At 44.2% G+C, this 26286-nt stretch overlaps 1 protein-coding gene across 1 annotated transcript in view; it reads left to right on the top strand.

Annotated features, from left to right (window-relative positions):
* Positions 1-491: 491 nt before the first annotated feature.
* The window catches only part of LOC127583963 (guanine nucleotide-binding protein subunit beta-5), a 53404-nt gene continuing 27609 nt past the window's right edge, over positions 492-26286 (top strand). Inside the window, exons 1-7 of the mRNA XM_052040424.1 lie at positions 492-694; positions 1184-1331; positions 5011-5122; positions 9492-9628; positions 20929-20970; positions 21772-21848; positions 23317-23449. Coding sequence (XP_051896384.1) covers positions 1206-1331; positions 5011-5122; positions 9492-9628; positions 20929-20970; positions 21772-21848; positions 23317-23449 — 627 coding nt within the window. The 5' untranslated portion in view covers positions 492-694; positions 1184-1205. The remainder of the gene's footprint in view (positions 695-1183; positions 1332-5010; positions 5123-9491; positions 9629-20928; positions 20971-21771; positions 21849-23316; positions 23450-26286) is intronic.

Here is a 26286-nt window from a genome sequence, read left to right as displayed (position 1 = left end):
ATCGAGGATACGGGGCATCTTGGCACGATGCCAGTCAGCAGCATGCTACAGCCATCATCCGCTATGTCAATGTGCTCCCCAGTCCCCAATTAAGAGCCCACTCATGGTTTTATATTTCCTTTAACATTGTTGTGTTTGTGCTGTTGACGGTGCTACGCTTAATGGACAGTTTTGAACTGTTTCCCTATTTCCTTCCGGCAGAGAATGAGGCCACTCCGACCCATCGAGTCAATGTTGCCTCACAAAGCAGTTCCATCCCCCCCCCCCCAATTTCCCCTCTGCCTGTTCTCCCCACACTTGTACCATCTGCCCCCACATTCTACACCCGCCCGCCCATACACTGGAGGCAATTTACAGTTAACCTACTGGCCTGCACATCCGTGGGGTTATGGTGCACGTTGAACAAACCGCCTAACAAGAGGTCAAACGGTGCTTATATTGCCCGAAAGAGATGCAAATATCCTGTGCAGTCGTGGAACGTGTGGACCGTTTCCTGTGGGAGCATTCTGTGCTTTCTACAATAAAGCGGGAAGTTTTTGGCCAATATAAAGTTCTGTGTTGGAAGGTTGAGCAGAAAGTCTCAGGTGACCTGTAATTAATCTCTTAAACGGATTTCGGACAGCCCTATAGGTTGGAACTGCTTCTCACATTCTCCATCTTACGGAGGTTCCCATTGCTTTCGACCTGCTACCAGGTACGTGTGACCTTGTTCAAATGATGCCGTTTATAAACGTCTCACTCCAGTACACCTTTTGATTTATTCAGCATTAACCCCGAAGTAACGTAAGTGTTCAGGAAAAGGGTTAACTGATCGTTAAAGCTTATTTACATTCTACCTGTTGCTTTATGACGAGGTCCGCTACAGGCTTCATGGCGCTTTGTTCGCGATTAAAGCACATTTATAGACTGTCAGGGGCTCAAACTGTAGAATTTAAAGTATTGCAGTGAAATTCTTGTAATGAAAGTATCAAGAATTATTTTGATGGAATGTGGTTCGGTATAAACACACACAATAAACTCGACTTTGACAGGACTGTCGGAGGCAGCGCCCTGTGTGTGACGGTGTATGACTGTGTGTTGTGCGTTTGAGCGGATTAAGTGGCGCGGATTTGTCTCCGTTGACCAAATGTCCATCTGTTGCCTCCCACCCCGCGGACTGACCTTTCCTTCTCTGTGTTCCCAGCTCAGCCTGTGCATCCCCAAACATGTGCGACCAGACCTTTGCTGCTGCCGTCTACGGACCCTGTGAAAAATGTCAGGAGATCGGCCCGCTGCGGAACCTTTACATCAACACCGAGCAGATCAACTACTGCTCATTGTGCGTGGAAATGGTAGGGCAGCCTTGGCAATGCAAACAGGGCAAGTGCGGGAGGCATTGACGCTCCGCGAGGTACAGGGGTTGGACTCCAGCCCACCACCTGGAATGTTAAAGTCCTAAATGACTCAGTGAGTCTCCCCTCTCCTCCTGGGGGACTTTAGGTCGGGTCCCATGACAGGATTCGTTCTGTTCAACAATCATGCGACTCGGAACGTCACCATTCTGCCTATCATGCACCTGCTAGCTCTTTGACACCGCTCCAATTCCCTTCACTCTCCTGCTCTTTCCCAAAACATCAGTACACGCTTCCAAGTGCTTATTCAATTCTCCATTGAAAGCTGTTGTTAACTTTAATTCTCCCAGTTTCAGCCAGTGCATTGCGCGAAGTGAAAGGTCTTCCCATTGATGTTACAGATGTCCAAATGTACTCTACAAATGTGTTTTCATGTAGGGCTTTTGGAGGGTTGGAATGCACAGGACAGAGTGAATCGTGATTTACAGAGCCACATTAATCTGTCTGGCTTTCAACCAGACAGAACACCGTTCACATCACCGGACCTTTGAACTTGGAGTGGGGAAAACTTAAGAAGCCAAAGCAGGAGAAGGGTCCTCAACCCTCAGGCCATGCCCGATCTTCAGATTCGGAGCTGTCATCCTGCGCCAACCCCATATCCCTTCATTCCCTGAACAGACAAAAATCAATTGATCTGTTTCTTGAATATGTTCTGTGAATATAATGCTTTAACTCACGGGAGGCGGGGGGGAGGGGGGTGGGGGGGGGGTGCAGCTCAGCTCCCAAACTCCCTTTAAGCTCATTGGGGCTCTGGTTCTATGCTGTCTTTAAACTCACCTGGCTCTGTTTCCTGCACTCCCTTTAAACCTACAGGGTTCACTGGAAAAATTATTATTCTACTGTGTAACATCTAAAAAAAGTGGTGATTCAAAAGGGCATTGGAATATTATAAAATCCAATAGTCCAGAAAATCTGCTGGTTCAGCACAACCAACGTCCCAAACACACTGGATTAACAGGGTTTTACATATTGTTTAATTTCTTTGTCATTTCCATACTTCCCAGTGTCACTCCTCTGTCTCAGCCTGCAAAGAAATCCTACCAACTTCAGCCCATCTATTCATTTGATATATCTATTGAGGGTTTTACAGCCTGTTTCTGTGTTTCTTGCTGGACTACTCTCATATTCTGCATTCCATTTGCTTATTAATGCCATTGGCCCTCCTTTGGTGATTCTGAAATTTTCCCAATCTTCAGCCTTACTGTTTATTCTTGGCAACATTATAAACCTTCTCCTTTGATCTGATACTATCTTTAACTTATAGCCAGGCTAAACTATTTTTCCTGTTGTTTTCATTTTGCCTTCAAGGAATATAAATGACTTGTAAACTACGTAATCATTCTTTAAAAATTAGTTTTTGTTTATTTACTGTAATTTCTTTTAATGTAGTTTCTCAACCTACCATAACCAACGTACATGTTGTGCCTTCACAATTTATTTTATTTAGACCCTAGTTTCAGATTGAACGAAATCATTTTCATTTTTTATATAAATTTCTATCATGATCACCTTTCCATAAAGATCCCTTAATTAGTAGATCGTCAATTAACCCTTTCTGATTACACAAGACTAGATCACAAAATAACTATTCCCTCATTGGTTCTTCAACATAGTGATCTAAAAAAATCCTAATACATTTTTCCTCATCATTATTGAGTTCATTGGGATGATTGTATTAGTCCTCTTCATTATTACTGCCCAGTCTATTTGTAGATTGAGTTCACTGGGATGATTGTATGAGTCTTGTTAAATGCATTTCTAATTTCTTGATTTATGCTTTGTTGCCACTCAATGATTGGTGGTCTACAAAATGTCCCCAGGGCACAACAAACTCTGCAACACATTGGTAAATTGGACATGATAATGCCCGGGATCTGCACTTCAAACCAGTGCAGTTAGTGTGCAGTTCCACTGAGTTCCTGAGTCAGTCAGGTCTTGATGCCAGATGCACACTGATACTTAAGCAATGTCTTCACACTGTATATTCATCATAAGAGGAGTCTAAAGAAGGGAGGTGTTGGGGACATGATGAAAGAGTAGAATATCAATCGGAGTTTGCTAAAAGGTTTCTATGATGATAACATTTCAACAATTCTATCATTTTCTAGTGTGATTTGAAATTGCTGTTGGTAACATGATTATTGATCTGTAGTATGCAGGCAAAACATGTCGGATGCTGGAAACCTGAAACAAAAAGAGGAAATGCTGGAAATCCTCTGCAGGTCAGATGACATCTATGGGCAGAGAAAGCTATTTCATTCCAGTGACTTTTGGATCAGAACAGGAAAATGTTGTAGTTCTCATGTTTTTTAAACAAATACAGAGATGTAAAAAGCTGGGGGGGGGGGGGGGGGGGTGGTGGAAAGAAAGAGGAGGAGGTCTGTGATGGAGTGGAAGCCCAGAGTCGTTAATTCAGAAAGGTGATGATGGAGTAAGGCAGGAGTGGGTGAAAGCAGGATAAGTGATGACCTAGAGAGGATGTAAGTGGCAACTGCAGAACTGTTATCAGCTTCTGCTGTCTGAAAATTGGGAGCAGTGGTTCTGACTGAGATTGTTGAACTCAGTGTTGAGTATTAAAGATTTGCAACAAGTTTAGATCACAGACACTGCCTCCACATTCTTTGGACAGATGATTCCTGACATGTTGAGTATTTTTAGAATTTTTTGTTATTTATGTTAATCCATGTCTAGTAAATGAATCGACAAAACCACTTAGTGTTAACACCTGTAAAACTACACATTTCACTGAAATGTCTTCAGCATCTGCTGGTTAGCATTAACAACAATTTCTAGTCTATGAGAAATTGAAAACAGAATCTGTCAAGGATAGAGAGAAACTAACAATCATCTCCACTTACCCCCCAAATGATCATTTGAAATATCTGAGATATAATGAGATAGTCTTTTTCTGCTGGGTTTACATGCCTGAGTAATTTGGGGGTTTTAGATGTGATGGGAGTGGGGGACAGGGTAGAGTGTTGGAGATTTGGTCATCTCCGCCTGCATTAATGCAACCTGGAATTTCGTACACACACCATACAAAGCAAATGATACAACTATTTAGACACATTAAGACAGAATGCTCCCGTGCACTTCCTTTTACTGATAGGAAGTTGTTGGGAGATTAGCCTGTCAATCAGAACTTTGATTCTTTGAATCAGTTTGTTCACCTGAAATATTATATTGAATCAGTTTGAATTTCAGCGCGTTCACTTTCCTGTAGCAAATGCTGACTCCCTGTGGAATAGAATCAGACAGAACCAACACTTTGGCAGAAAGAGGAATTCAGCTCCTTACTGGCAGCGGTGGCTGCTATTCCCAACCGCTGGGTTTCTCTGTCGAGCCGGCTGGATGGCTTGTTTTGATGTTTTGCTGGGCCTGATAACGGCCCCTGGTCGTTTAAGGGCGAGAAGGAGAAATCTTTATTGTGGAGGCTGCTGAGTTTCAGTATCCTCCCACTGACGTCAGTCAGCCTCCATCTAACCGTACTGTATGGGCTGCAGCCGCTGGTTCTGGCATCTCCCGGCTCACAACAAGCAAAACAAATAAATCCTCTTTTGTTTCCCTCTGTTTTTCTCCCCCCCCCCCCCCTCCTGTGTGTGATTTTGGTGTCAAAAAGATGGCAACCGAAGGGCTGCAGGAAAACGAAACGGTGTCATCGCTGAGGAACGAGGCAGAGGCACTCAAGGGTAAACTGGAGGAGGAGAGGGCAAAGCTTCATGATGTAGAACGTAAGTAGGGGAGGGGGTAAACCGGGGCCCAGAGACTCTCCGCGGCTCAGCCCAAATACAGAGCGACTCTGTGGCCGGGATGTGTGCTCCCTGCACTCTCCCTAATGCCCATGGCCACCAGGAGATTTGCTCTTGAGCTGATATTTGCGGCTGATGTACCCTTCCCTGTGCAATGTTTAACACGACATCACAGGGAAAAGTATATGCGTTAATATATAAATATATATTAAGTATATATATGCGTTATATATATATCGCATATATATCGCACATACGACATCGCAGGGAAAAGTATATGCGTTAATATATATGTTGTTTATCTGTCACTTGTATATTACGTATGTACACAGCTATAATTTAGATAAAATATAAAGAATCATAAATGATTTTAGGTCAATATGTATAAATATCTATTATATCATGTGTATTTAATTTTTATGTGTATAATTTATGTGTATAAAGCATGCGTGCATACACACACAATGTAGATTTAACCAGTATATTTATCAAGCAATGTTAGAATGTTTACAGTATGCAGGGTATTAGTGATTCAAATAACTGTTCAGCATTTAGTTACTTCCATCGGGTAATTCAGTGCATGGGTGTCACTCTCTGCTCGTATCAACACCTAATCATACCAGTGACATTCACCTGGAAGATTTTCTTGGAAAAGATGTCTTAAGCTTGAGCACTATTGACATATTAACATCAGTTTCTATTAACACAGCTTTTTTGTTTAAGTATCCTCAGCTTGTAGGATGTTAGCAAAACCATTTTAGGGTTTACTGGTACCACAGGAGTGAACGCATCCTAAACAAGTGTAAAACTCAGGAGATTCTTTTCATACTGTACTTCCCAAACAGAGCCAGAACTTACACCTAAACATAACTTAAAAAATGAAATCAATAACTGTGTTTAACAGGACTATCATGTTGCAAAGGGCAATTATGTTTTGTACTTCTGCATTGAGATTTCTACTCGTTAAACCTGGTATTACACAATGCATTAGAGGGTGGTATAAATCTATATATATATGATTTATACCGCTCTTGCCTTTCATTGCAATAATTTCTGGAATTATTAAAGTGAACAGTAACATAGTGATTAAATTACTAGGCTAGTAATCCAGTGGAATGGACTATAAAGATCTGGAAACATGAGTTCAAATCCCAGCTCAACAGCTGGGGAATTTAAATTCAGTTAATCTGGAGTAAAAGGCTGCTGTTGGTAATGACCATGAAACTAAAGGGTTGTTGTGAATGACCCATCTGTCTCAGTAATATCTGTTGTTCTTGCCTGGTTGGCCTCTATGTAACTTGAGCCACAGCAATGCATCTGGCCCCTATCCCCTGAAATGAACCAGCAAGCCACTCAATCGTACCAACCCACTTTGCCAAACATAATGCCCAGCTGTGAACACTGCAGTGGTTCAAGAAGGCGGCCTGCCACCAATTCTCAAGGCCAATCCTTCTCAATGGCATTTACACCCTGAAAAAAAATTGCAAGGCAACAATCTTCTTGTTATTCTCAAAGCCAAAGAAAGCTTGGATCAGCTAAAAGGCCTTTTCTGGTCTGTCAGTCCAGTCATCCCCTGTCAGATCGGTCTTTTTGTCACCCATTCCTTTTTCCCTTCCTTCAGTAGGTGGCTCTGGAAAGAAAGCACTGGTGTATTTACAAAGCTGAATATTTGATCAATATCACCAGGTCAGGATTTATTCAATAGCCCCCAGGAACTTGGGCCTATCCATTCCATTTTGCAGCTAGATGCTGCCTGAAATAAGACATGGATGTCTCAATTCCCCATCCCAGAATCTGCTGGACAGTATCAAGATTTTAAAAAATCAACAAAGGTCACCATGAGCTCCTTTTCATCTGCTCATTAAGTTGCTAATGGTCAGCTTCTCCCACTTGTCAACTAGAAGCAGCTTAGGCAGTTCAGGTAAACTAGCTCCTGATCACATTTTTTAAAAGACTTCAGCTTCAATGCATTAGCAATAGCCCTCAGCACATTAGGAACAGCACATACAGTTATAGTCCTGGGAAAATGGTGAGATAATAACAACAGGCAGAAGATTATTTATATAATATTCTTCTATTTAAAATATCAAGAAGCAAATTCAGCTGAAGCAAGAAATTCGGATTGTTAAACCCCTAACCCTCCAATGGTTTATTAGACAAATTAAAACAAGCCTTTGTCCTTTTGGATCTGGCTGTCCTCATTGGCTAGTTATTGATTCTACCTTAATACCCAGTTAACGGATAATGGATTAAAATAACAGTGACAGTGAAGCCAGTAACAATTTATTCTTGTGCATTTTTTTCCATGTTGTTCGTAGTTTTTTTGCATGGAGTTGATGACAAGAATGAATTGCTTTCTCCAATGAATGGAGCATTGGGAATGCAATTTAATTTGTTTGGCCTGAGCTGTGGTCAGACTCACCTGAGTCTCTTGCTTTGTAGTGACGCTGAGAGGTATTGTTATTGTAGGGAAGATGGGAAGCCTAAACATTAAATATGGAAATAATTTCAAAAACAAGCACCAGGCAATGTATAATGTTTTCACTTTTGTCCATTTTGAATGAGTGGAGATTATACACTGCAAGTAATTGGTTACCAGTCTTAAACAGAGAAAGTAGGCTACATGTGGTTGATATCTATAAGAGACCTTTGAATAGAATTTGACATTGTGGCTTCACAATCCAAACGGTTTTAGTTGAGATAATTTACACAGTGAGAGACTTGGGTTAGACGCAGGTTGGATTTCTGACAAGTTTTATCATGCATTTTTATCTAATCTATTAGGAATTCTAGCTTGTAGCCAAGCCATCAAGTAGGTGATCATTGAAATGTGGTACTGATGGTAAATGGGGAATTGGGGTTGCAGTTACTGGTAACGCACTGATTTAAATCAGCCTGGCTGAAAACAGCAATTGCTTTCTTGCCTTCTCTCTTCCTCTTCCTTCTCATCACCCAGCTCCTACCTCCTCCTCTGGCTCCTGACCGAAGGTGCAGTTCAAACTTGCCTGCAGATTGCTGTGGTAAACTGAGATTCTGCAGCAAGTTGCAGGCCAGCTTGAAATGCCCTGCAGGGCTTCTGCAGAGTCATTCAAGAGCAGAAGAATTGGATCCAGTGGTCTGGTCCTTCACATTTTGTGGGACAGCTTTCAATTTTGCATGCAACCCATGTGATCAGAATCACAATCCACATTATGATCCATTGGCTACCTATGGATATTGAGAGAGTAGAATCTTTCTGGACCTGTTTGATAAATGGCACCTACAAAGTAATGTGTGGCAGTCAAAAGCAGTTTGCACCATGGCTTCTGCAATCTTCAAGCTCTCTCCCCTTGCTGGTATCTTGCAAAAGAAAATGAAATGAACTCTACTGGTGAACAGAGAATTGGACAGACCTCCAATGTGTGACATGGGTGGTAAAAGGGATGTAGCGAATACACCCAGCTCTGGCCTGGCAGAAGTCTTGTTGGGTCACAACTGCAGGCAACTCAGCCCTCGTCCTGTGCTGATGTTACAATTATGGTTAGAGCAGGTGGCAGATTACAATGAGGATAACTTTATAGAACAGTCTGATGATCCAGTCAGTGCTTTCACTTCGATACAACTGGAAGACTCACTAGGGGTTAAGAGTAAATGATGCTGTTGTATATCTGGGACCAGAGTCACAAACAGGCCAAACCCACAGATAGCAGCTATAATAGGGCATCATTGCTGAGACTTTATTTTTTTTTAAATTGCAGACTAATAGTCCAGGCCTCTAGATCACTAAACCAGTAATTTACTCACGGCAGTGTCTGGAAACTATTGTTTGGAACCCAGAGGTCAGCAAAAAGTTCTGTCAGCACCTGTCAGTCCATGCCCAGGAGTCCTCTGCAATTTGAAATGGCCAAGGAAAGCACCAAACACTTGTTGAATTGCAGCAAGAAATCAACCAGCAGCTATGGTATAATAGTGGACGATCCTTTACACTTGTGCTGATGGTGGGGCTGGAGGTTCCTGCTGGATGATGGTTCAGGTGGTTGAAAGCGTATGCATCACATCTGTGTGGCAGATTTATATACACATCTTCCTAAATGTTTCCCTGTGTATGGAATTGCAATCTTCCTTTCTGCTGAGGAATTAGAATGTGCATACGGGAAGAAGGTTAACCTGGTAATTGGCTTCCTTCAGAATCTAACGTGCGGTCATTCTTTGTAAGTGTGGAGAAAGTTTGAGGATCCCTGAGATAGAGATGCTCCTTTCCTGATGTAAGAGATTAACTTCAAATGGGATGGTCTAAACTGCTTTGAAATCTTACCCTTTGTGACTGGGTTTTAAACGTTACCAATTATACTTCTTTTGCTATTCGGTCCAGTTCACCAGGTGGCTGAGAGAACAGAGGCACTCGGACAGTTTGTGATGAAGACAAGACGGACTCTAAAAGGCCATGGAAATAAAGTGTTGTGCATGGACTGGTGCAGGGACAAGAGAAGAATTGTCAGCTCCTCCCAGGTTAGATCAGTACCAGACATCGTTTGACTGGCAATGCATGACTAGAAATACCTCAGTGGTAATGTAAAGCTGAAAGCATCCTCCATCTTGCTAGTGACAATGTCAACCATGAAACCCTCCTTTGATTTTGTTCTAAGAGCTCACAAATGCAGAAAGAACAGGTGATAGTTCAAAGATAAATATACCAAGAATTTTCAGTGCATTTTAAAGGTGAGCTGAGATGACAGTAATGTGGTCCAATAGAGACTGAAAATTCACTTGGTTGGAAATGAATCTTAATGCAACACGCCATGCATCAAAATTCACTCATGACCAAGGTCTGATCACAACCGGCCAATGTTGCAGAGGAGAATCATAGTCTAGGGGTGTGAAAAGGATATTGGAGCCCAGTGTGTAAACGTTTCTTGTGTAATCAGATTGTCCAGCAACATTATGAGAATTGGCATCAGGAACACTGGCGTCGTGTGAGACAGCGTCAGAAGAAGCAGGGAAGGGGGAGATTGTGGGGTCCAGGGACAAACTGGGTGTCAGGTGGAGCTTGTGGGTTGGAAGGGTGTGTATGCTTTGTTTTGATGGGGGGAGGAGCCAAGAATTAGGTAATTTTCTCTCTTAGAGGATTTGGTGTTCATTGTTGCATTTTTAAGACCATGTTTTCTTGGCACTGTGTTGTACAATGGGCAACCCCACAACAATATGGCTCAACTTACCTGCATTACTCCACCAGAAGTGTCAGGTTAAATTTCCAGATTGGTGTGATTTACTGAAAATGGTTGCAAGTGCGATTTACTCAGGATTAAATAAGTTTTCAATTGCATAGTGCTAAAAGTAAACATACAATGTAATCAGATTTCCAGACAATGCACTTTTAGCTGTATAGCTTATAGTTTATTTCCTGCCTGATCATGTATATTTATATTTGCTGTGAAGAAATTATCTCAATGTAAATTTATGTTTGGAATGTTCAGATCATTGGATCTAAAGTTTAGAGTGAGATTTGAATGTTCAAATACTTCAGGAAAGTACTACTGTGTTCATTGTATTGAAATCATGGGATAAACCATTTCAGAAAATTCTTAATAAAGGGTTAGAAAAGATGTTGTCATGCCAAGTTTAAAATCCTTATTTGGAAATCAGGAGTGTGAAAGCCATGGGAATCAAAGCTTCATTTGTACAATGGTTTTTATGTCCCAGATGCTTTTAAGAGGTAATGAAGTCGTTTTTCTGTCACGGCTTTTTGAATTTTCCTGGATGTTTTTGGGTATGTTGTTTGAAATAGCCCTTAAGGTAAAGCTTTTAGATGAATTGTAGCTTTAGTTCAAAATGACGAAGCCTTGCATAAAATTTTTCACTTATATTTTCATCCTTATCCATGATTTTGTTTCCTTTCAGCATCTGGTTTCATGAACTACACCCCATAGTGAGCTCAATTTATACAGAGCAAAAAGCACACTGCTGGAGGAATCAGCGGTCAGGCAGGCATCTGTAGAAGGAAATGGACATATGATGTTTTGGGTCAAGGACCCTTCATCGGACATAAAGAGCAAGAGGGAGATAGCCAGTTATAAGCGGTGAGGGGAAGGGGGTGGAGTAATAGGTGATCGGTGGATCCAGGTGAGGAGGGGTGGTAGATGGAGGAGGGAAGAGTGGAAATAGTGAGAGGCTGGGAGGTGATAGGTCCCAGCATCTGTTGCTATCACCTGGATCCAACTATCGCTTGCCAGCTCTTGCTCCAACCATTCCCCTCACCCTCTTTATGCTGGCTCTCTCCCTTCTACTCTTTCAGTCCAGATTGTAGCGTCTCATCCTAAAAGGTTGACTGTCCATTTCCTTTCCATTGATGCTGCCTGACCCTACGAGTTCCTCCAGCAGGTTGTTTTTTGTTCCAGGTTCCAGATCTGCAGTCTCGTGTCTCCAATTTATTCAGAACACTGCCACTTACTTCCTTACTGTTTCTATGAGTTGCCCACCTAATACTCCACAGTTGTGCTGCCTTCCCATGTCCTAAACCTAAGTTAAATTTACAAATCCCTTCATGGTCTTCCTCCTACTTTACAAATCATCTCTCCCTACCTTCAAAACCCAGTCCTTCAGCCAAGCCTTGGTCATTTCCCCGAATGAGTTAAAGTGTACCCTTTTATTCAATGGTCCTGATGTTGAGGTTAATGAAGTTAAAACAGCTTTGCTCTGAATGATGGGTTGCTGTGTCATCTCCAGAGATAAAAACTTCTTTGTGTGTATATAAAAAGAAAAAGTCTGTAACGAGTCCCTGGGAGACAGAGTGAAATGTTTCTTGTCTCAGTACTTAACAAGCTGCGTTATTTTGTCAAACTAGGGCCATCTGTTCAAGTAAAACCCAGAGTGAAGTCAGTGGGTAGTGAGGAGGGATGGATGAGGAGATGATACAAGTGTTGGTATATGAATAGGATTAGATATCAGTGTAGCTGCACCACATAACAATGGGACTGGACAACATTCATGAAGCAGGTTTATAATGTGTGTATACTTGAACAGATACTGGTCCTGAAAAAACACGATAATGCTGGAGGACTCAGCAGCCAGGCAGCGTCTGTGGAGAAAAGCAGGCGGTTAACCTTTCAGGTCAGGACCCTTCTTCAGGACTGAAGATAGGAAAAGGGGAAGCCCAATATCTAGGAGGGAAAAGCAGAGCAGTGATAGGTGGACAAAAGAGGGGAGGTGGGGTGGGCACAGGGTGGTGATAGGTAGATGCAGGTCAGAGATAGAGATAGGCAGGTGCAGGGGAGGAGGGGAGAGCAGCTCCACTGGGAATGGGTCAAAGGTAAGGAGAGAGAGGAAGGTAGAAAAACAGAGGCTAGGAATGGGAAGAAGAGAAGAAGCATGGTGGTGGTGGTGGTGGTGGTGGGAGGGGGGTTGGTGGTGGTGGTGGTGGTGGAGGGAGGGGTGGTGGTGGGGCGGGGGGAGGTTTGTGGGGAAAGGAGGTGAGGATTAACTAAAGTGGGAGAATCCAATGTTCATGCCGTTAGGCTGCAAGGTTCCAAGACGGAAAATGAGGTGCTGTTCCTCCAGTTTGCACTTGAACTTCTCCTGGCAGTGGAGGAGGCCGAGGACTGACATATCAGTGATGGAGTGGGAGGGGGAGTTGAAGTGACTGGCAATGGGGAGATGCAGATTGCGGTTACGGTCAGAGCGCAGGTGTTCTATGGAACGGTCACCTAGTCTGCATTTGGTCTCACTAATGTAAAGGGCCTCCAAGAAAAGGCATTTCTTTTTTCTAATTAGAAGAACCTTCACTGAAAAATGTAAGATGGGAATAGGTGATATACAGGATTAATAGAAAAAGATGCTGGCATTTATTTAAATGAGTGCAGCATCAGCTGAGTTCCTTCTTAACCTTTCTAACATGACCAAGATCTGATCACAACCGGCCAATGTCGCAGAGGAGAATTGTAGTCTAGAGGTGTGAAAAGGATATTGGAGCCCAGTGTGTAAACGTTTCTTGTGTAATCAAATTGTCCAGCAACATTATGAGAGATGGCATCAGCAACACTGGCATCGTGTGAGACAGTGTCAGAAGTAGCAGGGAAGGGAGAGATTGTGGGGTCCAGGGACAAACTGAGTGTCAGGTGGAGCTTGTGGGTTTGGGGGTGTGTGTGTGCTTTGTTGTGATGGGAGGGGAGGAGCTTCCTAACCTTTCTAACCTTTGCAACACAGTTGCGCATCTGGTAGAGCTGCTGCCTCACAGCCCCAGAGACCCAGGTTCAATCCTGACTTTGGGTGCTATGTGTATAGAGTTTGCATGTTCTCCATTTGACCGTGGGTCTCTGGTTTCCTCCGCAAGCATGCAGGTTGGTAGGTTAATTGACCACCGTAAACTCCCCTTTCTGTGTGGGTGAGTAGTAGAACCTGGAGAATATGAGGAGATTAGAAAGAGTGGGATTAATGTAGAATTAGTGTAAATGGTTGCCTGACAATCAGCACGGACTTAGCGGGCTGAAGGGACTGTTTCTATACTGCATGTCTTTTTGATGTCATGTCTGTAGTAAAGGATTAATCATAACTGAGGATAGTCTCTATATGAACTTATCCTTCTGACACAGTTTTCTATCTGCCTGTCTGTTGCAGCTCGGGGCTGCACCCTGTCTGATTGAAGCCCCTGAGGTGCTCTGATTTCCTCTTAATTGCAGCAGAGTTCTAAAAGCAATCGACTATCTCATCAGGTGCACTTCCCACCCCAACTCACCCAGAGAAAGCGATTCATTTGATTTCATTCATTTGATTTCATTCTTGTGGGATATGGATGAAAAATTGCAGCTTTTCTAAGTGAGGGCAGGCATGGTAGTGTAGCGGTTAGCGTAATGCTTTACAGCGCCAGTGACCTGGGTTCAATTCTGGCCGCTGTCTGTAAGGAGTTTGTACGTTCTCCCCGTGTCTGTGTGGGTTTCCTCCGGGTGCTCTGGTTTCCTCCCACATTCCAAAGGTGTACAGGTTAGGAAGTTGTGGGCATGCTATGTTGGCACCTGAAGCATGGTGACACTTGCAGGCTGCCCCCAGAACACTCTGCGCAAAAGATGCATTTCACTGTGTGTTTCAATGTACATGTGACTAATAAAGAGATCTAAAATCTAAAATCTAAAAATCTAAATTGACTCGAAATTTGTATTTTGTTCAAATTGAAGAGGGCCAGAATAATGCTGATTCACTGCTCCAACTGAAGCCTGTTCATTCAGGTTGACAGGAACAGGCTCCCGGTGGGCATCCTATAAGGGTTCAGGCACTGTTGCAGGAATCAAGAAATTCCAGGCAGTGCTTCAGCAGCTGTTCCAGCCAATCCCCAGAGAGAAGTGTGACATCTGTCAAGAGAACCCAACACAATGTCTCCCTGTAGAACAGGCGGAAGCTCATTTGTTTTATTAACATCACATGTGTGAAGTAGCCACTTCAGACAGAGAATTAAAAAGGGCCTAATTTCCATTATTGTTTGTATGCATCTATTTTTTCTAAACTTGTTTAAAAATAAATATAAGCAGTTAAAATGGAGGGTTATTCATTCAGTCACCCTCCAAACACACCCATCAACAAACACACCACCAGTACTGTGCCAGCAGACTATTGTTGTTTTAACCATTCCCAACAACTCTTTCCTCTCCAAAGTCCTAAATCTGTGCTCAACTTAACTGTAACTTCATACTTGAACCCTTTCAATTGGATGCTCTACTCCCCGACTCTCAATCTTCTCTCCAGAAAACTCAAGTCAACATCACAAATGGCATTCTGCAAGACTGTCAAGTTGGTAAATCATTGTTCTTGTCTGCATTCTTTGATGTGATTGACCACACCAGCAATGCCTTAATCATCCAGCTGCATGGGACTGCCTTACCCCCTTCCTTCATATTCATCCAGTCTTCAGAGAACACCCGGCAATGGCTTCTGAACCAGTATCCACTCTGTTACCCCAAATCTATTCTCAACTTAAGAACTAGAAGTGGGAGTAGGCCATGTCTGCTCCACCATTCAATAGATTAAGTGGCTAATTTTTTATCTCAAAGTGACTTTGCGACACTAACTCCATATCCATTGATTTCCTGACAATCTAAAAATCAATCGATCTCAAATGTACTCAGCAACTGAGCCTCCACAGCTGTCATGCGTAGTGAATTCCACGCATTCACCACTTCCTGCATGAGGACATTTCTTCTCAACTCCAGATGTCCTCTTATTTTGAGATGGTGACCCCTGGTTTTAGACAATAGAGCCAGGGGAAAAATCAACTCCACATCTACCCTGTCACACCCCATAAGAATTTTGTACATTTCAGTGAAATCACATTTAATTTTTCCAAATGCAAGACAGCATGGGCCACCCTGCTTAATCCTTCCTCGTACAACAAACTTGCCGTTCCAGGAATCAATATTGTGAAGCTTTGCTGCACTCCCTCCACTGCTACCTTGGCCCCCTATTTCTCATCCACTTTGGCTTGGCCTTGGCAACATCACCTGAAATTGAGTGAAGTACATTGGGACATTCCACTATGTTAAAGTGACTTAATAAGTTAAACCTGTTGTTACTCAAATGGTCGTCTTTAAAGCAAAAATTTCCCACCGCAGTAAATGATGGGGTGTACTCTTGCAATTTTTCACTTCACTCCCTCTGAGCTCTGCCTCCCGTAGGGACCTCCAGATTTTAGTAACTACTAGGGAGCTATTTGGTGATGGTGAATGTCACTGCTGACTCCGATCCTGACAGCTCTCTTCCAGCCTGGGACGTAGGCTGATTTTAGTTCCCTTCATTTTAGTTCAGAGGGGGAGAGAGAGCAAGTCTATGAATCAAGCCATCAGCAGGATCATTTATTTTGCTCAGCCTGTATCCATCAATTGTCTACTGAGAAACGGGCAATGGGGGCTGAACATTGGGAAGACATTGGCACACTGGTACCTCCTAACGCTGTTTTACAGTTGCCCTGGTTTACCTGCCACGGTGCCAGTCGTGCAAAGCTCAGGATGTACCATGCGCTCATCACCCACAGCTCACTGCCAGCCCCTGCTCCACCCTGCTCCAGGGTCTGTCCTTCCACATCTCTCCCAATGCAATGCTGGTGTCAGCCAATAAGCTACGGTCCCACCCTCGGGGAGCCCCGTGGGGCCCACACCCTCAGGTTAGCATTCAACTAAAGTTCCGGCCTCCAAGCTGCCACATCTGCACTCACTTCCTTGAACAAAGACAGAGGAAAGGTTGGGTGCTAGACATCTCCCAATAGTCTCTTTCCCCATGTCTGTGTCATTTCCTTTAAGGCAGAGATTGAACAAACCTCTTCTGCTTTTGGTCATTATGGGCCAAGACTGAGAGAAAATTGATAAACTGTTTTTCATGCATGGATGCACGGTGCAGTGGGACTAAATGAGTAAACCTAGAAGCAACAGGTTTACCTTAATGTGACCACTGGCTGATGACAGCATTCAAATGATTAAAGAGCAGTGTGGCTGCAGCTTAAGGCATCCTCCATGGCTCTTGTCAAGAGCGTGTCTTCCTCTCTTGGTTGGTTGCTGTAGAACTTCCTTAATTTCTTTCTATAGAAAAATAGTTTTTAACTTTGGTAAAGAGTTGAGAGGTAATGTTTTAACAAGGCGAGAACCTTTACAGCGTATTTTAATATTCTTATGTCAAGGCCTACATGTAGTAAAACACGTAACACTCAAAGCTCACGGTGTCATTGCCCTGGTCTCACAAGCTCTGTTCCAAGGACCTCTCAACCTGGCCCCACACTGATGGTCTTCTGTCCATTAAACTGTCTCAGAACCCACAACCACAGCCAACACCATGACCTTGTTGGGTTTGGAGCTGTCTGGGTAACTCCTTCCCAACATCTTGCCTAGGTGGCCCCGCACTGCCGAGTCTTTGGGTCGGCATATATCAGAGCGAGGTGAAAACATTTCTGCCTGTGCAAGTATTATTGGTGGTACTGAAACACTGGGATAAAGGCAGCCAGGTTCATGTTACAGTATCAGACCAGTTGAGCATCATTCCCAGAAAATAGCTTTGTTATGAACCATTTTCAGCTGAAGGTTGGAATGTGGAAGCTGTTGGCAGCTAATGGAAGAAGTGGCAACAGTACCATGGCTCTGACCTTCGGGGAAGAGCACATTTCCAAAGGCAACAAGGAGAGTTCATTTTCCAGCATTTTGCTCAGCTGGAGTTTTCTACTGCATGTGACATATTGTTGGGGAATTTAAAGAACAGCTTTAATTCACATAAAATTTTCTTCTCATATGTCACGTCTAATATAATGTGCATCATAGTCTGTACTTAAGGCAACCCAAGGAGGGCCACACCCAGAAAAAGCCCTGCATTTCTCTCAGCTGTTTTGGAGCCAGTGTCCATTCCATGACCTTCATCCTGTTGGTCTTCCAGACCATTGGAATGTTGAACCCCATAAACTAAACCACAATTTGCCAAGGTCACATCGAAAGCTTTCAACGTGATGTCGGCAGGGTGGTTTGTGGGTGGGGGAGGGAGGTAAAAGGCTATGGGTCCAAGGCCCACTCTAGAGATGAGCACAAGAACTTCAGCTGACACTGTTGTGTGGTGCTGAGGAAATGCAGTATTGCCAGAGGAAACGTGTCTTTTGGATAAGGTGCTAAACTGAAGCCCTGCTACCCAATCAGGTGGATATGAAAGATCTCAGGGACTAATCCAAAGAGGAGAAAGGTGTTAACACTGGTGACCTGCCCAGTATCTACTGTGTTATCAAAAACTCAGGCCCTCCCTCATAGGACACCTGCTACCCACTAACCTGCCCTGTTGGACCCAATACATGACACCACCCTCAACCATCAACCCTCCTGACCAACCCCCAACTACTGACTCCTGACCCCCAACCAACAATCACACCTGACTCCTACTCCTCAACCAATGACCTCACCTGACCTCCTCCCCATGATCCTTGTGGGCCAGCCCTTGCTCTCTCTCCTCCACTTCCTGAGCTGATTCCCCCGCCCTGGGAAGAGGAAAGGCCCTTCCACGAGTGAAGCCGGTTCGGTAGTGCAGGGAACAGCACATTCATTAGCCTGCCACACATGGACATGGCTATACATGCACTGATAAACTCTGGGCTGCAATTCTGTACAATGTTAAATGACGACTGGCTGGTAATGTTTCAGAGCAGAGCGGAACGAGAGCAGCTGGTGTGATGGAGGGAATATTTTGCCACGAGTCTGTGTGAAGCAGATTCAACAGGCTGCAGAAGATATGATGCAGATTCACACCCCTCTGTCTTTGACTGCAGATCTTGGCAAGTGTGTGTCGGAGCTAGAAGCATAGTAGAGCAGAAAGGCAGCCTGAATGTTTGTGCATGGACGAAGGCGCGGTCCCAGTGGTGGTACTTGCGTGTCATGCTGCAGACTTGTATAGCTCTGTTAATTAAAAGTAACAATGTTAAACTCCTGGGTGCTTTACTCTATCCACTAATGAACAAGGTTCTTCTACTACAGAGTTACACTGGAACATTTTTTTCCATTCTTAGAATGTGGGCATTGTTGGCATGGATGGCACTTCCTGCCAGTCTCTACTTGCCTTGAGAAGTGAACCTTCTCCTTGATGCACTCTGGGCTGTGTAATTGAAAAGCAACAGAGAAGGGGACTCCAGGACTTTATCCCAGCAACCAGGGAGGATGAAATAGATACCCGTAGAAATGTAAAAGGCTAGCTTCTACGAGCATTGCAACCTGGGATTGAAGAAATGCGGGATAGGAATGCACACAGCCTTTTTTGCCAGGGTTAGGGAATCAAGAACTAGAGGGCACAGGTTTAAGGTGTGAGGGGAAGATTTAATAGGAACCTGAGGGATAACTTTTTCACACAGAGGGTGGTCCGTATGTGGAACGAGCTGCCAGAGGAAGTGGTTGAGGCAGGTACATTAACAACATTTAAAAGACATTTGGACAGGTACATGGATTGGAAAGGTTTAGAGGGATAAGGGCCAAATCCAGGCAAATGGGACTAGCTTATATGAACATCTTGGCTGGCATGGATAAGTTGGGCTGAAGGGCCTGTTTCAGTGCTGTATGACTCTATGACTCATTGATAATTATATGATTTGGTGTAGCTGATATACAAAAGGCAAACATGATTTGCATATGTTTCTCAGATGTGTTAATTTTACAGCAGTATCTATTGCCTCCATCTGTACACACATTACTTCTAAGGTAGCCTTGGGTTTAAAGATGACTTGCTTCCATTCAAGTTCCTTGGATTCTGAGGTGACTGATGAGACCAGTGTGGGAGTTGCAGACTGCCATAGTTGGGGCAAGAAATGGCTGAAGGGGCATATTGGGTTTCTGTGTACTCCTGACAGAGGTTCATGAGATTCCCGGTGCCACCCTGAGCATTCCTTCTCCACTCTGAGCAGTCCTGAGATAGGGATTCCCTCACGTTGCTGGGACGTTGCAGTTTCTCGAGAAGGTTTTGAGAACCTGCTTGAATTGTTTCCTTTGACCGCCTGGTAATCTCTTACTGTGAAGGAACTCTGAGCAGAGGCTCTGGACTCAGGTGTATGAATGATGGAGGTTGTCCTCTGGAGTCAGCTGACATCATTAGAGCTACAGTGCTGGGGAGGTGATGCAGAGGTTTGTTCTCTTATCCTGACTTGAATTTGGAGGGTTTTGTGGAGACAGTGTTGATGGCTCCTCTCTGGTGCTTTGGACCACTGTAGGTTGTCTATGTCTCAGAAGCCTAGACCATGACCACCCATGAACACACGGACCCACATGGGGATGCACGTACACACACGTGTATACACACACATATACACACACAGTGTAAGTTCAAGTCGAACGGTTAGTGAACAGGATTGTGTTCACTTGTCAATACAAACTTATGTTTTTGGGGAAATTTATTCTTTTAAGCAAAATGTAGTACAGTGAGAAATCATGTTACATTTTCACTGGCTTTTCTGTTGCAACGAATTGCTGACATAATGTTTCCTAGTAATTCCCAAAATCGATGTGTGCCAGCAATGTTTACTCTAGCGCTTTGGTTACAATTCCTCTTCCCAGGATTCTGGATATGATCCTGTGTGGATTTATTTTGACAATTAAATCTGCACATTGTGAAGGCTATGCTGCAATTGAAATAGGTCACTGTTAGGGCAATTTAAGGGTGATATGAATCTTTGCACAGTCAGCTATGCACCCAGAGAACAACCAGGGAGTATACCATGGAATCATCTGCAATATCCCTCCCACTGATAACAAAAGAAACTCTGGCCCTTTTTTGTTTATCAGCCTGTGGGAGGATATTTGGGTAATTTTGCTCAAGGTTGCCACTTTCTGTGTAATTGGTGTCACTTTGTGGAATGGATTCCTCTGTATTTGGGACAAGGGGTATTGTGAATGTGTCTGTCCCTATTGCACAAGAGAAAGAGAGTTTAATCACCAGGTGATACCTATGGAGACAGTATGGTTTCTCTCTGTAGCGTAGCGGTTAGCGTAATGCTATTACAGGGCCAGCGACCCGGGTTCAATTCCGGCCGCTGTCTGTAAGGAGTTTGTACGTCCTCCGCGTGTCTGCGTGGGTTTCCTCCGGGTGCTCCGGTTTCCTCCCACATTCCAAAAAGACATACGGGTTAGGAAGTTGTGGGCATGCTATGTTGGCGCCGGAAGCGTGGCGACACTTGCGGGCTGCCCCCAGAACACTCTACGCAAAAAGATGCATTTCACTGTGTACATGTGACTAATGAATATACATATATAGTCATTGAACATACTTGTGTTCCCTTGTAAGCAGCTGACCCAGGAGTATGTGCTGACTGATCTTTTTTCTGTTTTCAGGATGGAAAGGTTATTGTATGGGATGCTTTCACCACCAACAAGGTAAGCAGCACACATCTAGCATTGTCAGTGTGTTACACCTGAGGATTAACAGTTCCTGAAAACGACCTAACTTTGGCAGAGCCATGCAGGGGAGGAGATGCCCAGTTCCATTAGCTGTTTGCCATTGGATTGGTAGCCAGGCCACCCTGGGCCAACAGGGAGGGGAGGATACACAAACCCACACGTGCATCACACACCCACTCTCACTCTCTCTCTTGTCTTTTCTCTCTCTCTCTCTCCTCCCTCCCTTTCCCTCTCTCTCCTTCCCTCCCTCCCCTTCCCTCCTCTCTCTCCCCCTTCCCTCCTCTTCTCTCTTCCTTCCCTCTCTCCTTCCCCCCTTCTCCTTCCCCTCACCTTCCCTGCCTCTCTCCTTCCCTCCCTCCCCTTCCCTCTCTCTCTCCTTCCCTCACCTTCCCTTCCCTCTCTCTCCTTCCCTCCCTCCCCTTCCGTCTCTCTCTCCTTCCCTCACCTTCGCTGCCTCTTTTTCTTTCCCTCCATCACTGTCTTGTTGGTTCACAGTGTCCTGTTCACAGAGGAGGGCAGGCTCAAAAGTTGCAGAAATAAACCCTCTGCTGTTGAACTGAATCCACGTAATACATAAATAAGCACCTCCCCTGGATTGCCTGGAAAACCTCTGTTTCCATATCCTGGTCAAGTTTAAAATTAACCAGAATTCCAGGCCATATTATGTAGACTCCCCGGGTTCAACCCACACCAAGATTGCTTCTGGACTGCTTGATTGGAGGCTCATTTTCACCAGTCCTAGGTTGTGTTGGTTGATGAGTATCTGTGCATTTGCAGGAACACGCAGTGACCATGCCCTGTACCTGGGTGATGGCTTGTGCCTATGCTCCATCAGGCTGTGCTATTGCATGTGGGTGAGTACGGTTGCACTGGTCATTAATCTTTAACTGTCACACTTAATTTCCATTTTCCTTTTGCAGTGAGCAGACAGCCCACATCCTGTTCTTGGGAAATCATTTCTGGTAAAAGCCCACCAGGAGTTCAGAAACACAAGCTGAAGAATTTCTCTCCTTCCGGCGTCCTTTCCCTGCCCTGCTCAGTACTCCCACAATCCCTTTCTCTTATTTTTAAACAACAACACCACATTAGCAGTCTTCCAGTCCTCTAGCGCCACACCTATAGCCAAAGAGGATTAGGAAAAGATGGTCAAAACCTGTGTTGTTTCCTCCCTTGCTTCTTTTAAAAGCCTGAGATGACAAAGTGTGTGTGTAGTGTAGCTAAAGCAGCAGAATAATATAGAGCAAGTTTTGATCAAACTGCAAAGTACCATTGGGACCAGTTTTGAATATACCACCCAGATCTGGTCACCCAATATTCTTTCCATGTAACATTACCATCTGGTCCACCCAGAGTATCATTGCCTTTAGCTTGCTTCCCTCTTCTGGGTGTAAAGGCAACAGGTCTGCAGGTTGTTGTATTTACTCCTTCACCTAATACCCAGAGATTCATTTATCGTAGAGCACAGAGCAATACAGCATGGCCCATTGTCCCAACTTGTCCATGCCAAACAAGATTCCCATCTAAGCTGGTCCCATTTGCCTGCATTTGGCCCATATCCCTCTAAACCCCTCCTATCCATATAGTTGTCCAAATGTCTTTTAAGTGTTGTTATTGTACCTGCCTCAACCACTTCCTCTGGGAGCTCATTCCATATACCCACCACCCTCAGTGTGAAGAAGTAGCCCCTCGAGTTCCTTTTAAATCTTTCCACTCTCACCTTAAACCTGTGCCCCCTAGTTGCTGATTCCCTTTCCTTGGGACAAAGACTGTGTGCATTCACCCTATTTATGCCCCTCATGAACTTACAGCTCATTGGAAAATTGTAGTGCTGTTATATGCAAATTTTAGAGTGGAAATGTCTGTCATGTGCATGAGAAGCTGAATGCCCCAGGCTTGGGAGTTGATCCTGTTTAAATATGCTAGATCCTTAATATGCCATCCCTTTTTCTATATTTAACACTTCCAGTGCTTCACATTCATTTCCCTTGATGAACACCCAGGCCTCTTTTGGGTGGTGCCAAGTGGGTGCCTGCAGAATGTTTGAAGCAGACACCCAGAGAATCATTTGTATGAAAAAAAACCTAGCTAGGTGCTGTCATATGCAAATTGACACACAGAGAAGTAAGTCAGCTGTAGTGGTGGCAATGTTCCTTTCTTTAAAGGAATGTGGGGGAAGGGCAGGAGAATGGGATGAGATGGAGAGCTCGCACTGCATTGGTTCTGAAGGGCTGAGTGTCCTCTGTGCTGTCATTCCCACCTTTCTAGAAAACTTTAAAGAGCCTTTTCCAAGTTGTATCCAGTAATTCTCTTTAACTTTTCCAGCGGTTTGGACAACAAATGCTCTGTGTACCCGCTGACCTTTGATAAAAACGAGACCATGGCAGCCAAGAAGAAATCTGTTGCGATGCACACAAACTATCTGTCTGCCTGCAGCTTCACTAATTCTGACATGCAGGTAAGACTCAACTTTTAATGAAAATAATAAGTTTCCCAAAAACAAAATACGGCAAAGGCTGGAATTCCAAAAGAGGAGCAAAAAAATGCAGGAAATACTCAGCAGGTCGGGAAACAGCTGAAGCTTCATGTTGATCAGAATCTGATGAAGGGCCATTGACTTGAAGCATAAAGTCTTGTTTCTCTCTCCCCAGATGCTGACTGACCTGTTGAGTATTCCGATCATTTTCTGTTCTTATTAATTGTAGAGCTTGTGGAACTCCATCCAGTGAAGCCCAAAGGGCTCCCAGTTCCAGTGCTGGGGGAAAAGACATCAGGAAATAAAAGCCGAGGTCAAGAGACAGAATTGAACAGAATTATGTTCAGTTCTGGTCGCCTCATTATAGGAAGGATGTGGAAGCTTTAGAGAGGGTGCAGAGGAGATTTACCAGGATATTGCCTGGATTCGAGAACACGTCTTATGAGGATAGGTTGAGCGAGCTAGGGCTTTTCTCTTTGGAGAGAAGGAGGATGAGAGGTGACTTGATAGAGGTGTACAAGATGATAAGAGGCATAGATCGAGTGGACAGTCAGAGACTTTTTCCCAGGGTGACAATGGCTAACACGAGGGGCCATCATTTTAAGGCGATTGGAGGAAGGTCAGCCAGACCTTCATGGTCAGCATTGGCTTACCTCCTCTCCCATTCTGAAGCTACTACTCCTGCTTTTCATGGAGTCATACAAGGTTATCGAGCCATTCAGCATGGAAATAGGTCCTTCAACCCACTGAGTCCATGCTGACTATCAAGCAGCCATTTACTCTAACCCTACACTAAACACCATTTTATTCCTCTCACATTCCTACCGACTCCCCCTAGATACTACTTCTCACCTACACACTAGGAACAATTTACAGTGGCTGATTAATCTATCAACCCACACGTCTTTGGGACGTGGGAAGAAACTGGAGCACTGGGAGGAGACCCCATGGGGCCACAGGGAAAATGTTCAAAATCCACACAGACAGAACCCAAAGTCAGGATCGAACCTGTGTCACTGGAGCTGTGAGGCAGCAGCTCTATTAGCTGCACGACTGTTTTCTTCTTGATACCCAACATAAAAGCCTTTTTTAAAATGCAGTTAAACAACCTTGTCATTTGTGTCTTTAACTTATCTTGGGCTAGTGTCTTGGGCATTTGGTTTGCCATTGAAAGCTCTGCTGGCTGAACACCCCTGAGAATTTGTTGTTTTTGGTTTAATGGGCCTGCGTTTTACCGCGTATTCAGTTTTGTTTCTAGACACTGTGTTTAGTTGAATACAGTCCTGCAGAAAGCCCAGGTGCCCAACGTTTTCTGCTTGACTGTAGCCAGTAGAGCCTGAACTTCCTCTGTACCTCAGGGTATACACCACCTGGCTTAACGCTTGCTGAGAAAAAAAGCATTAGAAAGATTCAGTATGCTGCCTTTCATCATCCTAGTCCTGCTAATGTGCTCTACAGATTACTTTTGGTGTCTTGTAATGGGAACTTCTCAAACACCTTGACCCTACTCACCTCAGTCCCTATTAATCCTTTGTGTAGTTCAGAGGCAGGTTGAAGTGCTGTGGGTGGTGTATGCCACATTTGTGTGAGGCCCTCCGAGCAACAAAATTCTGGCAGGCACGAAGTCCAAGATAAAGTGTGATGGAACAATCTTTGTGCATCTTGAGTACACAAAGGCATCTGTTGGTTTACTCCTGCCATTGCGGAGCAAGGAGAGGACTCTGACTGGGCTGTGGATTTTGGTGAGGTATCGGGATAAGATTGTGGGAATGGGGTAGGGAAGTGTTAGTAAGGGAGAGGATTGGACTGATATTGGATGGGGGCAGGTTCAGTCCTGAGATTGGGGGACAGTGGGTTGAAGTGGTGATTGAGTGGAAGGGATGGGTAAGGATGGGTTGGAAGGGTGGACCAAGGGCAATGAACTAGGCTGATGAGTGGGAGTAACCACTTAAAACAAACCTTATATGAGAACTTACCTTCAACGATGGATGCCTCAGACTTTCTTGCATTGCACCAGGTAAGGTCAGGCCCTCATTAACAGAAGCAGAAGGAGTCCCAACCCTCCAGTTGGGGTCAAATTCAGAGTTCAAAGGCTCTGCCTTTTGTGGCTTCATATACACAGGACAATTTTTTTGCCAGTGACATCAAAAGATGTGTTGGACGCTGTTTGACGTTGATGTGCGATCCCAGCAGCCGTGTGCACTGGCGTGTCAGATACACAGAGAACCTGGAACAAAAGTCTGGGTGGGTGCTGTAGGTACTCCATGTACCTATTGTGTTTACCAATTAGGCTTTTGATAACTTCCATTACATTGCAAACAAGAATACTGCACCACAGGGTAGAATTTGTAGACTGTGTTATTATCATCCATTTTGAAGGACTAGTGACAGGAAACAGAAGTTTGATATTTTATCTCTACTTGTTGCTCTATAAGTTCTGCCTTTCAGAATCTAGCTTTCCCACTCTTCTGTTGAAGTGAATTCAAGAGACATTTTTGCTCAAGATCTTTTACTCGTGTTCCCTTTAAGCAATTAGTTCAGGTCAATCATTACCGTAGGAGTGATCATGGTGTGCTGGTTTCAGGTTTAAAAGTGTACCTCTTTATCTGGGCCATGCCACCAGCAGTTTCCCCACTTCTCCAGTGTCCATTCACGTGCTAACAACCACGCCACCACTTTGAGAAGGCATCACTGGCAGTGCATCAATGAGGACTCTACACCAACATCAGGACTGACCTCCAAAACTAACATATCTGGACTGATGCAAGGCTCAGGTGTCCTGCTGGTGCTGTGGATTTGAGATGGATTGCCACATACAT

This window comes from Pristis pectinata, chromosome 28, assembly GCF_009764475.1.
Source record: "Pristis pectinata isolate sPriPec2 chromosome 28, sPriPec2.1.pri, whole genome shotgun sequence".
Lineage (NCBI taxonomy): Eukaryota > Metazoa > Chordata > Chondrichthyes > Rhinopristiformes > Pristidae > Pristis > Pristis pectinata.
This window is presented reverse-complemented; position numbering and strand designations above follow the sequence as displayed.